At 44.5% G+C, this 13,928-nt stretch overlaps 1 protein-coding gene across 7 annotated transcripts in view; it reads right to left on the bottom strand.

Moving 5' to 3' along the window:
• Positions 1–399: 399 nt before the first annotated feature.
• The window catches only part of ENOX1 (ecto-NOX disulfide-thiol exchanger 1), a 553,951-nt gene continuing 540,422 nt past the window's right edge, over positions 400–13,928 (bottom strand). For all 7 annotated transcript variants that reach the window (XM_043579372.1, XM_043579396.1, XM_043579389.1 and 4 more), the window contains 2 exons: positions 11,581–11,666; positions 400–1,391 (listed from right to left, as the gene is read on the bottom strand). In XM_043579372.1, coding sequence (XP_043435307.1) covers positions 1,260–1,391; positions 11,581–11,666 — 218 coding nt within the window. In that variant the 3' untranslated portion in view covers positions 400–1,259. The remainder of the gene's footprint in view (positions 1,392–11,580; positions 11,667–13,928) is intronic.

Genomic DNA, 13,928 nt, shown 5'->3' with positions numbered 1-13,928 from the left:
TTCAGCCAGGTCACGATCTCGCGGTCCGGGGGTTCGAGCCCCGCGTCGGGCTCTGGGCTGATGGCTCAGAGCCTGGAGCCTGCTTCTGATTCTGTGTCTCCCTCTCTCTCTCTGCCCCTCCCCCGTTCATGCTCTGTCTCGCTCTGTCCCAAAAATAAATAAAAAACGTTGAAAAAAAAAAAAAAAGAAACGACATACACTCTAATGCTGTATAATCTGCTTTTCATGGTACTTCCCACTTCAGTTTTTATACATTTCTGTTTCACGTAATCTTTTGTCTCAGTGCCATTCATGTAGAAAATCATTTAAAAATGGCTGGATATGAGATGGGACTGGGTAATGTGCAAAAGACTTCTTAAGGGTGAACACAATGTATCAAAGAATAATTTGCAAAACCAATATGGCAGAAGTCATATTTATTGAAAAAAATTAATATCTTTGCTATAAAATTTGTAACAGGAATATTTACTGAATGTTTATTTTGATGCATAAACCTGAATATTACATACCAAGTACAAGACAGGAGCACTAGCTTTTCCTTTATTTACATTTTATGAAAACTGTTATGCAGTCCATGTTAAAAGAAGTGATGACGGAGAATTGTTACATTAGAAAAATAATATTCTTGATAAAGCATTCTCAAGGAGTCCAAGGAGTCCAATCACATTTTCTGCCTCTTCAATAAGGCAAAAGTCCCTGGAATAGCATATAACTTAATTTACAAAATACAATAAATGTTCAGACACATATTCAAGTTTTCTTTTGGTATGATTTTTTCTCACTGTAAAATTACTTTTTAATTTTTATTTTTGTTGTTGTTGTTGTTGTTGTTGTTTTGTTTTTTTTACTAAAACAGAAAGACTTTCCGGAAAATGTCATTGAATGATTTCCGCTATACATTACATATACAACTCTGTAGCCTAGCAACAACCATTGCTACACCATCATTCACTTAAATATTCTGCTCAGTGAGCTATTCTCAAATGTAGCATATTTTAAGATTTTGTCATCGTGATGACTGTGGAATCGTTGGTTTTCATAGGGAACAGATCTGTCACAGTATGGAGCTTGATTTTAGGGAACTGGTACACAACTACATTTCCACTCACAAGAGGACGCCACGGATGTCACTGAAGTCTGGCTCTGATGGCTCCGCAGGGGCCCCACGCCGGACGACCCCAACCTCCACTGCTCACAGCGCACAGCCCTGGCCGAGTTCAGGCGGTTTCACCTCCAGAGACTTGTTTAATTCCTCATAGTTAGGTCGTCTTAATTCCTTCAAAGGCACACAGCTTCCACCTTTTTTCCAAAGTCGCTCCCACGCCTGTGAATTCCTGTTTGAACATGCGTGGCAGCCTCATCAGAAGCATTTCGATTTCGTTGGCGGATATCTGTTTAGAAAGGAAGAAAAGTCACTTTTAGAAACAAAGCTGCCCCGAAAGGAGGCAAGGGGTGGGGTGAGGAGGCGCTTGCCCGGTGAGCCAAACAACGCGACGCTCTCTACTTGGCTGTCAAGTAAGGCTCCTGGGAGAGGAGCACCAGTAAAGCACCGAGCGTGGTTATCCTGGTCGTCCCCTGAGCAGCTGGTGGGGGTGCGGGCACAGGAGAGGAATGGGTGCAAATTCCAGGCTCACCGTTCATGTGGATGGCTAGCTTCCCGTTAGTGCCAGGCTTCAACAGCACTCTCCCCCTTGATACAAAAGGAGGTGAGAATGGGACTTATGAGGGCTGAGAGCAAGTTCATCACCACTCCCGGCGCTCTCATCCTCTTCTACAAAGGACATTTGTATCTTCTATCTAACTCAGTGAGGGCCAAAGGGCAGTTGAGTAGATTTCTGGCCGCCCTAACTTCTCTTCTTTCTCTTCCCTTAATTCTCACAGGGACCAGAAGACCATAAAGGTTTAGGAACAGAAATGAAAATCCAGAACCTGCAACGGTAAAAGTCTCAACATCCATTCTTAAAATCCAGGTACTTTTAAATTTTTTTTAAGTTTATTTATTTATTTTGAGAGAGAGAGAGAGAGAGAGAGAGAGAGAGAGAGTGTTAAGCACAAGCAGGGGAGAGACAGAGAAAGAAGGAGAGAAAGAGAATCCCAAGCAGGCTCCACACTGTCAGCACAGAGCCCGACTGGGGGCTCGATCCCACAAATTGTGAGATCGTGACCTGAGCCAAAATCAAGTGTTGGAAGCTTAACTGACTGAGGCACCCAGGCGCCCCAATCCAGGCAATTTTTTAATGCATTTTTTTTCTTCTACCAATTTTTCTTTATTACATACAGTTTTATACCAATAATCCATTTTATCTTAAATAAAGGGCAATCCGACCATAATCCGTCTGCTCTAATACAGCTATTGTTCTTGTTTCCGTGTCTTTGCTTCCTAATCCATGCGTTTGCATGGGGATCTCATACAGCAAGGTGGCTAAGACCCTGGAACCAGGGTGGGGCTAACATTTCTATTTGAATCCTGTATCTACTATTGTTAGGAGCTAAATCACTCCAGCCAAGATAATTAGTCTCTCTAAGCCTCAGCAAATGGGAATAACAACATGTAATAATGATGTATGAAGACTACTGGCTTAGCATAGACTTGGCATGTAGAAATGTTTAATGAATCAGACCTATTATTTTTCATGGTACAATCGTTGAATAGATATTTTAGAGTCTACACTTTCCATTTCACATTTAAATGTGAAATAAATTTAACATTTATTCTAAAGAGAGAACCGAACAGACCAGGAAGTCAAGCCAACTGTTCATTTAATGTTCACATAGAGAAGATTTCACATGATATAGTTGATATTCCTAGACCTATAACAAAAGACCTTTCGAGGTGGGCCTGAAAGTTAAAACAAATTGCATTCTAAAATTTTTGCGTGAGTTATTTTGAAATCTGAATGCATTTTCCCATGAAGCCATGTTAAAGGGATTATTAGATTCCCAGGTCAACCCACAAAAGCCTGTTAAAGGTTCATGTGATTTTGAAACATTTTAGTTCCGTGAGCTCTGTGTGGAATGCCTTCCTAGCACCCTGGTTTCAACGCTCCTAGGAGATGCATAGGGCAGAAATGTCAGGATCTATCTCCATTTTGGATCTGAGAAAATGGAGTCAACTACAGAGGCGTTTATCACGGAACTGGGAAAGAACCCATGGCTTGTGCACAGGAACTAGGCACTGGTATGCTTTGCGAGCTCTGCATGATTTCAGCAGTTATGGGTGAAGAACCAGGGTGGGGTGATTTCTTTTGAAATATCAGTCACCTGGGTTTCTTTTTTTCCTTCTTTTTTTTTCTTTTTTTTTAAATCAGGATCCCTAGTCTCTTCTCTGGAGACTCTGATTCAGCCTCTCTGGGGTGTTGCTCATACACTCTATTTTATACACTCTAATCACCCCTGGTAATTCTTAAGAACAAGCATATTTAGGTTAAGAATGGGGATTTAAAATCAGACCAGGCTTGGATCTGAAGCTGGGCTGGGCCAAGATGTGTAACCATGGGCAGGTCATTTAATAGCTGTTCAGTTTCTTCGTGTGTATAATAGCTCTCTCAGCCTAATTGTGAGGCTTATACACAAAATATAGCACAGTGCCTGGCACAAGAGGTTTCTCTCTATGTACATATAAGGCGATGCTGATAGAATACGATGCTCTGTTCTCAAACTTTTTGTGATAGATGGGTCAAGCTCTGTGCCCGTAAGTCAAACAAGTACAGAGAAGTATGTGGTCAACTCAGTCTTTACTTGGTCCAGAAAGCAGTTTCCTGAAGCCAAGTTCTCCTCCTAACAGCCTCCTTTCTTTCCTCGGGAGGAGGACAGCACAGGTCATCCATGGTAGGCTCGAGTCTCCAGTGCATTCAAGTGATACCCCTGAGACGAGCTGTCCTTCCCCAGATCGGGCCGAGCCGTGGAGAGGCTGACAGACCCGGGTAACAGCCAGCCTATCAGGGGGTTGTTTTCAGGATAACCACCATCTCCCTTGGAAGAGGAGGGAAGGGACTTTGCGTTGTTCATTAGGAAGGAGAGAAAAAGCTGAATTCTTGAGGGTAAAGTAACAAGTCTGATCTAAAGATAACACCTATGCAGGAGGCCAGCCGGGGTCAGGTCAGGGCAGTAGCCCTGTGGCCGACTGTGAAAAGTGGGACAACTCATAATTCCTGAAAACCTTTCGCTTGCCAGACTTCTGAAAATGCTTTTGTTAATTCTCAACTACATTCTCATAAGACAGGGAATGACTGACACGCAAGGAAACAGGTCCAGACAGATCAGGTGCCTTACGCAGGATAACCCAGGCACTAAGTGTGGAGCTGGGGTGCGGATCCAGAACTGGCCTGGCCTTGTTCTTCAACATTAATGCCGACTGCCACAGGGGATGGGGGACTGTGAGTGGGAACTGGAAATAATCCTCCTGGTCGCTGTCTCCCTGTTTGGGGGAGGGGTCCGTGTACTGGAGGGCAGGTGATAAAGATGTCGACACCAGTAACAAGGAAGTGAGAATTCCCAACTTGACCAGCCCGTGCATGTTCCATTGCTAACGCTTGGAGGCCTCCCCATAAACTGTTCACCAGAACAGCAAGCAAATCACGGGGAGTCTTGTTTTCCATGATGTCTTTCGACCTGAGGCTAGACTTTAACCACCGAGGAAGCAGGAGAAGATGCAGGGTGAGAGGGGTAGCCACCCTGCCTGAGTCCTCACCGGAGCCCAGGCGCACAGTGTGTGTCTTACGTGCATGATCTCAACAGAAAGCTCATTCATTCAGCAAGCAAGCAAACTCCTCACTTGCCGGAAGACAGAAAGGTTGAGACACAACATTTGGAATCCGGTCATGGAATGACCGTTAGCCAGCTTCCTCATCTTGTCTAAATCACTTAAACTCTTTGGGTGTTTTCTCCTTTGCGAGACAAGGGACTTGGAGAGAAACTCACCGACTGCTCTGAGGACTTGAATTTGCGTGCTGGCCCCGCCATATGTTAGTACTGGTCTTTGGGCAAGCTACTTAAAATTCATCTGACCTCTAGGCTGTGGCAAAGATCTCGAACTGATAGATCTCCTGTGTACTTTAAAGCACAAAACAAATGGCAACCAGTACTCGGTACCTCTTACTGTGCACCAGATACTGCTCTGAGTTCTTTTCTTTTTTAATGTTCATTTTCTGAGAAAGAGAGAGAGAGAGCACAAGCAGGGGAGGGGCAGAGAGAGAGAGCATGGTGGGGTGGAGAGAGAGAGAGAGAGAGAGAGAGAGGGAGAGGGAGAGGGAGAGGGAGGGAGGGACAGAGAGAGAGAGAGGACCCGAAACGGGCTACGCACTGACAGCAGTGAGCTGGATGTGAGGCTCGAACCCACGAACCGCGAGATCATGACCTGAGCCAAAGTCCGACACTCACCGACTGAGCCACCTGGGTGCCCCTGTTCTGAGTTCTGTTCTGTTCTTTTCTTTTCTTTTCTTTTCTTTTCTTTTCTTTTCTTTTCTTTCTTTTCTTTTTTTCTTTTTTCTTTTCTTTTTTTTCTTTTCTTTTTTAATATATGAAATTTAGTGTCAAATTAGTTTCCATACAACACTCAGTGGTCATCCCAAAAGATGCCCTCTTCAATACCCATTGAGTTCTTTTCATATATTAAGTCACTCAATACACAATGGTAATCCGTAAAAACCCATTTTAGTTGAGGGTAAAACTGAGGCACTGAGCTGTTAAATAAATTGCCCACGGTCACACAAATAAATTAGTGACACTGGGATTTGAGATTCTTAGGGTGACTTCCTTTGGATGACCAATTCCTTAGATTTTGACAGAGCTGGAAGTCAATGTAATGGAAATGAGTCGTTAATGCTAAGTTACTGTTGGTAGTGGAAGGGAACTGCCCGACCCTGCCGTAAAGATGTAAATCATGTGGACAGGGATGTGTCATAACCACAGAACCCACCACCTCAGATGAACCCCTACCTAAAATATCCATTTAATGAGGTTCTCAGATAAATTGTAGAGCATTTCTTTAAGACGTTTGCTATTTCATGCCAGAAGAAAGATCAGAGAGAAACTGCTTTCAAGTTAGTCTGATGGCTTTTAAACCTTCCTCTACCCTGACAGAATAACTTTTATGATATATCACACTTTGGGATTTTCAAGACAAAGAAAGAATTCAATTGGTCCTTTTTTTTTTTTTTTTTTTTACCCTATGGCCAAAGAATTTTTACATTAGATATTTCATTTACTTTAATTCTGTTTTCTCCTCCTCCTACATAGCTTGTCCGCTCTCATAATTTTGCCTTTGTAATATCTCATGCTGATAATTTCTTGGGTTTGAGGACGCAGTCGTGGGGTCATCACATTAAACAGAGCAGAAAAACCTCACTGGCCGAGCTCAGAGTGCAATGCACCTGCCCCCTCATCAGTTGCACAGGGTTCCCTCCCCCAAACCCATTCCGAGGTTGGGGCTTCTTTCTCTGTGCCCTTTTGTCCTAGAGGGAGCTCACGGGGCGCCAGGGAGGGTATGCTTGCCCTGCTGATGAACAGAGGGGCTGAAACTTGGTGCAGGGCTCGCGACGCCCAATCCAGCCCTGTTTTCACAGCACTGCGGTCTTCTCGTGGGTGCTGGGAGCAGAATCAAATACACGTGGTTAACAGACTTCTGTGTGGCCCTGCCATAGAGGGTAGGGACATGCTGTGCCCCATTTACACATACACCACGTATTTGGTGCCCTGGAAAGTGGGCAGGATCGTCATAGACATGATGCTTTTATCACCCTTTTACTCAGCTTGCTTTTGTTCCAGGAAATTGGTGGTCTGCATCTTTTCAACCTTTGGTATTGTCAGTGGGTCCCCTTCCCCTCTGTTCTGCTTAAAATTTTCCAAGTCTGACATCTATTCTTTTAGAAAGGATTGATTTGTTCTAATTAAAAAAAAAAAGAACAGAAAATATGAGAAGGAATAAAGACTCTGTGTAACCAAGGGGCTTGTGTGGTGGTAACACTGCAGAGGTAATTTGTAATATCTGCTTGATTTATTTTCTGATTTGCTGACTCCAGCCCAAGCCCACTGCCTCTTTGCCAGGCCTCTGAGCGTGTATATAAATTGACACAAGCAGACATAAATCAGTTTTATTATGGGGCTGGCTGGCTCCGTGTCCCATATCAGTCAGGCCAGGGAAGCCGAGTGATGAGGAGTTCTTGTTTGAGGCACTGAAAAGACACTGGCATAGGCTTTGTCAAGGCTGGAGAGTCAGAGAAGCCAATTGCAAAACCAGATTTCCTTCCATAGGATAAACTGACGGCTGGCTTTTCGTGCACATTTAAATCCTGTTCATTCTTCATATCCCTGGGCGATGCATGGCATCAGCACACAGACACCGCGCAACAAACTTCTGCAGAGAGAAATACAGAATGCGGATGGGCAAGGAAGGGAAGGGAAGGGAGGAGGAAGCAAGACACAAGGAGGAAGTAAGAGAGGAAGAAGGAAAGAAGATAAACATAACTGAGGAATTAGGAAGAGAGAAGAAAGGAAGAGGAACCGGGAGGGAGAGAAAGAGACAAGGGGAAAAAGAAAGAAGGACGAAGATTAAGTAGGAGAAAAGACAGGATCCGGATGGCAAATGAGAGAGGCAGGAAGGAGAGAGGGAGGCGAGGAGAGCAGTGTGGCTACAGCACCCTAGAGCGAAGTGTGACAGCACGTACTCGGGGATGCCTCCTGCACAGACTTCGCCCCTCTCCAACTTCTGTCTCGCTAAAGATCGGCCTGCTTGTTAGTTTATGTCTGATTACCTAGTTATTTCATAAGTATTTTACATTCTCTCAACTAGACTACACACTTTTTGAGAGCAGCATTCTTTCTTAGATTTCTTTTGTGCCCTCGCCATGACCTGTTCCTCCCTGGTCCCTAGGACGGTGCCGGGTTCATGCAAAGCAGTGAATTATCCCAGCGTTTACTGGGTCCCTGGCAACCTCGTCAGTTTCTCCGGCGGTGTGTGAACAACTTCCTTTTTATTCTTTATGTAGCCAAATGAAGTGCTGTTACCTCCAGTGCTTCACTTATCATATGCTTTCCAGAGGTGTTGTGAGATCTAAAAAAACACATTTTATTGTAGCCTAAGCAACAAAAAAATTCTTGCACTCATCGACATACTGTGACAAGTGGCTACTTAGGAGAACACTAGAATATGCATAATACTGAAGATTTTTTGGTAGGGGGAGGGGAACCTTACAAACACCACTGAGAACATTTCATCTACCGTTACTGCCTAGCTATAGTCTGGAAAAGAATGCTCTCCAATTAAGGCTAATTTGAATCTCCTCGGGACAGACCAGATATTTTAGTGCCCCTCTGGTGGGAAATGTACACCTGCCTATGAACACCCAGCCTGTCGGTGAACGGTGGTATTATGTCAAAATGGCAGGTCTTTGCAAATCCTCCAGCATCGGCGGCCATATTAGGTTGACTCTGGTTTTCAGAATCAAATATTCTATTTGGTGGGCCTTGGGACGAGGCTGTACATGGGTAGAGGGGACAGCCACACACACTTGGGAGAACTGGGTCTTAACTCCTAAAGAACAGTAAATGGGAGGAAGAGCAGAAGAATCCCTCCTCTTGACTGTAAGACAGGAGATATTCATCTGCTAATGCTTGACTCAATGTGACTTCCTTGCTGCTCAGGATCAGCGAGTGGGTTGACGTGGGGGGGCTTCTGATCAGAAACCATCGCAGGATAGAGCTGCCTGTTTTGAGCTTATCTTCCTGCGCCCAGGGCACAACTTTTGACTTGGCAAAGTTTCAGGAAGCCATCTCCCCCCCCCCCCCCACCTGCTTTCCTCTGAGTGAATCTTTGTGACATGGTCATATGGCCACACTGACCTACAAGAGGGCTGAGTGAATGAGAGTGGGTGGCTTAGAAGAGGCCCAGAAGAGAAAAATATGCAAACATCACTGTCAAGAGCGGGAATAATATTTAACTGGAAAATGGCCTATTACTGGGCCACGCACTTTTAGGAGCCATGTGCAATTCACATGCCCAGCCTAATTTAAATTAATTCCTGGCTCTTCTTCCATTTCTAATCATTCTTATACTCCTATGTGGCCTTTGGGGAAACCCTAATAAAATCAGCTCCATTACAGGCTGCCTGCCTTCCTTGTTCTCATCAGCACTGGGGGAGGCAGAATCTAAATATTATTTTATAGTTGTTGTAATGGTGATGTTGTCTGATGTCGAACAGTGTTGTTCTAAGCGGAAGTTTGAAAAACCCCCTAGAGTCAGTAAACCCTCCATGCAGTGGAGGCCAGGCTGAATCCGTGGCCCTGGTGCAACATCAACCGAAACTTGGTGGGGGAGCGGTGATGCCCAAGTCATTCTGATTAACCAGAGGCAGGAGTACTAGGTCGCTGGACCTGCCAGCCTCAGCGTCACTGGGCTGGTCGTGGCTCCAGGATTCTGAGCCTTCTGGCAGCTGATGCAAGGACAAGGCCCTGGTGGGTACTTAAAGGGCAAACCTCTCATTATTTTGTTTTCTGTTTAAAGCCCCGAGGATATAGAATTCCAGTATACAGCAGTAATTTGGTCTCTGGATTAAGCAGTCTAAATACCCTTTCAGCCTCACTGGGATAGAGAGAATATTTGGTCTAATCGCTGGCACCTAGGAGTTTTAGTCAGAGCACTTTTTCTATATAATTTTTGCTTCATGCATGAGGAAACAATTTGACTGCTCTACTGGGCATTTCATTCAGGAGATGGAGCGCTGTCTGGCGGGGGGACCCCGTGTATCTCCTCTGTGAAGGAAATACTTTCTTCTTTATCTTCTAAAATAAAAGTATCAGTCTGAGATGAAATGGACTTCCCTTTGACAGAATCCCTTCCAGAAAGGCCAATCATCTAATGGCCCGAGACCAGGTGTGTGAATTCTCTCCTCCGAGACTACTAAGGGAGACCACACAAATCTTGCCTGAACAAATGGATGATGGACACTCTGTCCGGAGGGACATGCTTCATTATTTATCACTCCCACCGGGGATTTTTATCCTCACCCACCCCCTCTGCCACCCATATCTCCCTATATATACTAAAACAACAAGTGCTTCCCAACAAAGGCTTTCCACTTGGGATTTCCAGAAGGGGAAGGAAAGAAATGTCAACAATACCAGGGAAGGATGATAGCAATGATTGGAATAATTTCTCAAGGCCTTATTCTGTGTCACGCCACACTGGGGAAAGTGGTATTTCATTTCATCTTTCAGGCAAAGGTAGGGTTGATGTTAAGAACGATATTGGTGAGGGAAAAAAACCCAAACCCTTCAAGAAAGTATTTTCAACAAAGTATTATTTCAACAAAGTAACATTGTACAGCTCATCCTTCTCATTTTATCTGAATCCACACGAGCATTTTCTATCCCTCCCATCCACATGAGGGGAGGCTGCAAAGGAGACAGTCACACAAGTGTGAACTTCAAGAATCTTATAATCGCCTCGTCCCCTTTCGCTCTGTTTTGGTCTACCCTATTACCAGCTGTGAGAGAATAAATGGACATGAATCTCTGTGACTGAAAAATACTTTTGGTTCCAGATGATTCTCTCAGAGGGGACGTTTAAGACCCATTAGAAAGGCCAAGCAGTTATGGCATCATGAATCGGTAAGATCACGTGACTCAAACGGAGAACCCAGTGCAGTAATGTAATCAATACTGGCCTTTGGAGATTTAGAATGATTTGTACGTGTGTCGTCAGGGTCCTAGAACTGCGGGCCGTGGGCCTGGTCCTACACATTCCATGCACTTTGCTGCACTCTATGGAAGAGCGTATTTCCATTTTCCCTCCCAGCAGGACATTTAACAAGCTGCTCAGTGGCGGGCTTCAACTCTCTGCTTCTGGGTCCATCCCCTTCCAGGGCTTCCCCAGGCAGTGCTGGTTAATGACACTATTTCAACTGGGGCCCCTCTCATTGTCGCCTGGAATTTGCTACATCAATTGATACATGCATTGAGCTCTTTTTGCCCTCTATCTTGTAGAACACAGATACCGCAATGGGTCAGGGGCACAGCTAAGGCGGAGAGGAGGAAAACCAAGCCTCAGAGAAATGAAGAGTGAGTCCTGACTCTGGGTGTGGCCCTCGTGGGGTGGAGCTGAGAATAATTCTGCAATCGTCTTTTCCATTTAGAGAATAATGCTGAAAACCCACCGCTAATCCAGTTTTCTCGAGAGTCGTATCAGATCTTTGTTGTTTGAGGCGATTTTCTCCCTATTGTGTGGACTTCTTACCACGGAACCCTGTGAGAATCTGGCCTAAAGATAATGCCACGTTAGCCACCCTGACCTGATTTCTCCCGGCTTGGGGAACCTGTAATTTTAAGCCCCTCATATGCCATGTCCCCATTTGGCACCTGCTGAAAGTCACGGTCATTGTAGATAACTGCTTTTCTTTCTCTAAAGACCAATGCAAGTGAAAAAAGGACAAGTATCGGCCCCAAACTGAGGGCCTTGCGGAGAAGTCCTAATAAGTCTCCAAGTGCTATTGGATCCCTGATGCAGTTCACACAGGGCCCACCTGCAGCCAGGAGTTGACATGCAAAATCCCAACAACGTAAGTGCGCTTGAGAAAAAGAATTTACCTTGGAGTCAAGCTGCTGCATGTATGACCAAAGATACTCTATATTGGCTCCAAAAGGATGGACATGAAGAAACGTTGATATGATGCCTGGGTTAAAAAGACAAACATTGGGCATTACTGCAAGGCAAGTCAGAGTCGGAGTCAGATAATGTCCTTTACTAACCCCAGCGATGGTTTTGTCAGCCTGAGTTACAGTCTCACCATTTTCAGCAGCACTCAACAAGCATTTAATAGCAGCCCGTTCTGAAGACAGTCATAGTAACATGGCAAACACAACACTCTATCTGCTGGAATAACAGTAGTTAGAAAAGCTAGACTCTGAGATAATATACAGATGAATGAAGGTATTTCTAAACAAAGACTCCTGGAAGCATTTCAGCTACCAATTTTATGCTTGATTTACCAATATAAAATTGTAGTTATTGGGAGGATAAAATTCTCTCTTTTCTTTCCCTCAGTGGGCTTTGCAGTATGAAAATGGCTCATACAGCTGGTGTCGGAGATCACACGGCCTCCGATTTCCCTGATAATTACAGCTGCCAGTTATGAAAAGTATTTAATCCATATTTCCCCTAACTGCCACTGAAGGAAGCACAAATCCTTTCCGAAGCCTTTATTTCCCCCTCGTTGTTGCTGGTGTTTAAAGGGAACCGGCTTACTCTCTCCTCCCTGCTGTAATTTACAAGATCATTTTAAAAGGTCCAGGAATGGATGGTTTGGCTGGAGCCTGAGTATAAATCAGAAGTCTTTTCCATTGTGAAAATCAACTGTCAACATTGTACTGACAAATGAAAAGCCGGGGGTTGGTGTCGGGGCTGAAGTGAAAGCATTACCTCTCTATCCTCCCTGCTCCTAGATCCAAAATCAAAATAGTGAAAATGAGGACGTCGACTTCATGGACTGTATGCTGCTGTTTGTTATGAAACGGTGTTCAGACTGACATTGTTTGAGTTCTCTTTTAAGCCCTCACATTGTTGATTGGGAAATTCTGATGCCTGAGAGCTGAAGGTCAAAAAAAGAGCTGCATTTGTTTGACACGCAGGTGGAGTGAGCCCTAGACGAGCACATCGTTCTTGCACCAGTCACCCTGGGAATCGCAGGCTGACCCTGGATTGATCTGGGATAGGGTCTCATGGCCTCGTGACCTCCTGTGTGATGCTTGGGATGCTCTGGGATGAGTGCCAGCATTTAAAGAAAAACTCCCAGTTTAGCTTTAGTCCGAGGACAGAGAACCGAAGTGTCTAGACCACTGCTCTCAAAGACCTGTCTTCAGAACACTGCTCATATGAGGTTTGTACTGGTTTACAGTGAAATGAGGAAGAGAGAAATAATTAATCGTATTTCTCCATAATGCTAAAACCTCAGTTTTCAGAGACCTGTTTTTCTTGCGATGTAAAGAACTACCATTAAAAAAAAATGTTTTGAGAGAGAGAATAAGCATGAGCAGGGGGCAGGGGGCACAGAGAGAGGGGGAGAGAGAATCCCAAGCAGACTCTTCACTGTCAGCACAGAGCCTGATGTGGGGCTCGATTTCATGAACCATGAGATCATGACCTGAGCCAGAATCAGAAGTTGGAAACTTTAATCCACTGAGCCTCCCAGGCACCCCAAGCACTACCATTTTATCCTGAAATTATATTCCTCCTTTTTTTGCTAAAATGTTCTTTTATGAAATAATGCAAGTGGTAAAAGGTAATATTGATAGTTTTAATATCTTTAAGTGGCAAATAGCCATTTTAATACACTTAAGTGGAGTTGTTTTATTCCCTTCCTTCCAGTTGGTTAATTTCCATTTTTAAATTTATAGATCTGGCAACTACTTCCCTGTGTCTTTGAAATTCTCAAATCTGGTGAAGTGACACTGTAAGTAATTCTGTTACTAATGAGTTAGAGTATAGAAGCTCATGAAGGACTTAAAAAATAAGTTTTTTTTTTAAATAACACTTTTATTTGCATTTGTTAAGTGGGGGAGAGGGGGCAGAATTCTTTTTTTTTTTTCAACGTTTATTTATTTTTGGGACAGAGAGAGACAGAGCATGAACAGGGGAGGGGCAGAGAGAGAGGGAGACACAGAATCGGAAGCAGGCTCCAGGCTCTGAGCCATCAGCCCAGAGCCCGACACAGGGCTCGAACTCACAGACCGCGAGATTGTGACCTGGCTGAAGTCGGACGCTTAACCGACTGCGCCACCCAGGCGCCCCTCTTTTTTTTTTAATGTTTATTTATTTTTGAGAGAGAGAGAGAGAAAGCACAAGCAGGGGAAGGGCAGAGAGAGAGGGAGACACAGAATCTGAAGCAGGCTCCAGGCTCCGAGCTGTCAGCACAGAGCCCGATGCGGGGCTTGAACTC

This window comes from Prionailurus bengalensis, chromosome A1, assembly GCF_016509475.1.
Source record: "Prionailurus bengalensis isolate Pbe53 chromosome A1, Fcat_Pben_1.1_paternal_pri, whole genome shotgun sequence".
In the NCBI taxonomy this organism is placed as follows: domain Eukaryota; kingdom Metazoa; phylum Chordata; class Mammalia; order Carnivora; family Felidae; genus Prionailurus; species Prionailurus bengalensis.
Note: the sequence above shows the minus strand (reverse complement) of the source record. Positions and strands in the feature narration are given on the sequence as shown.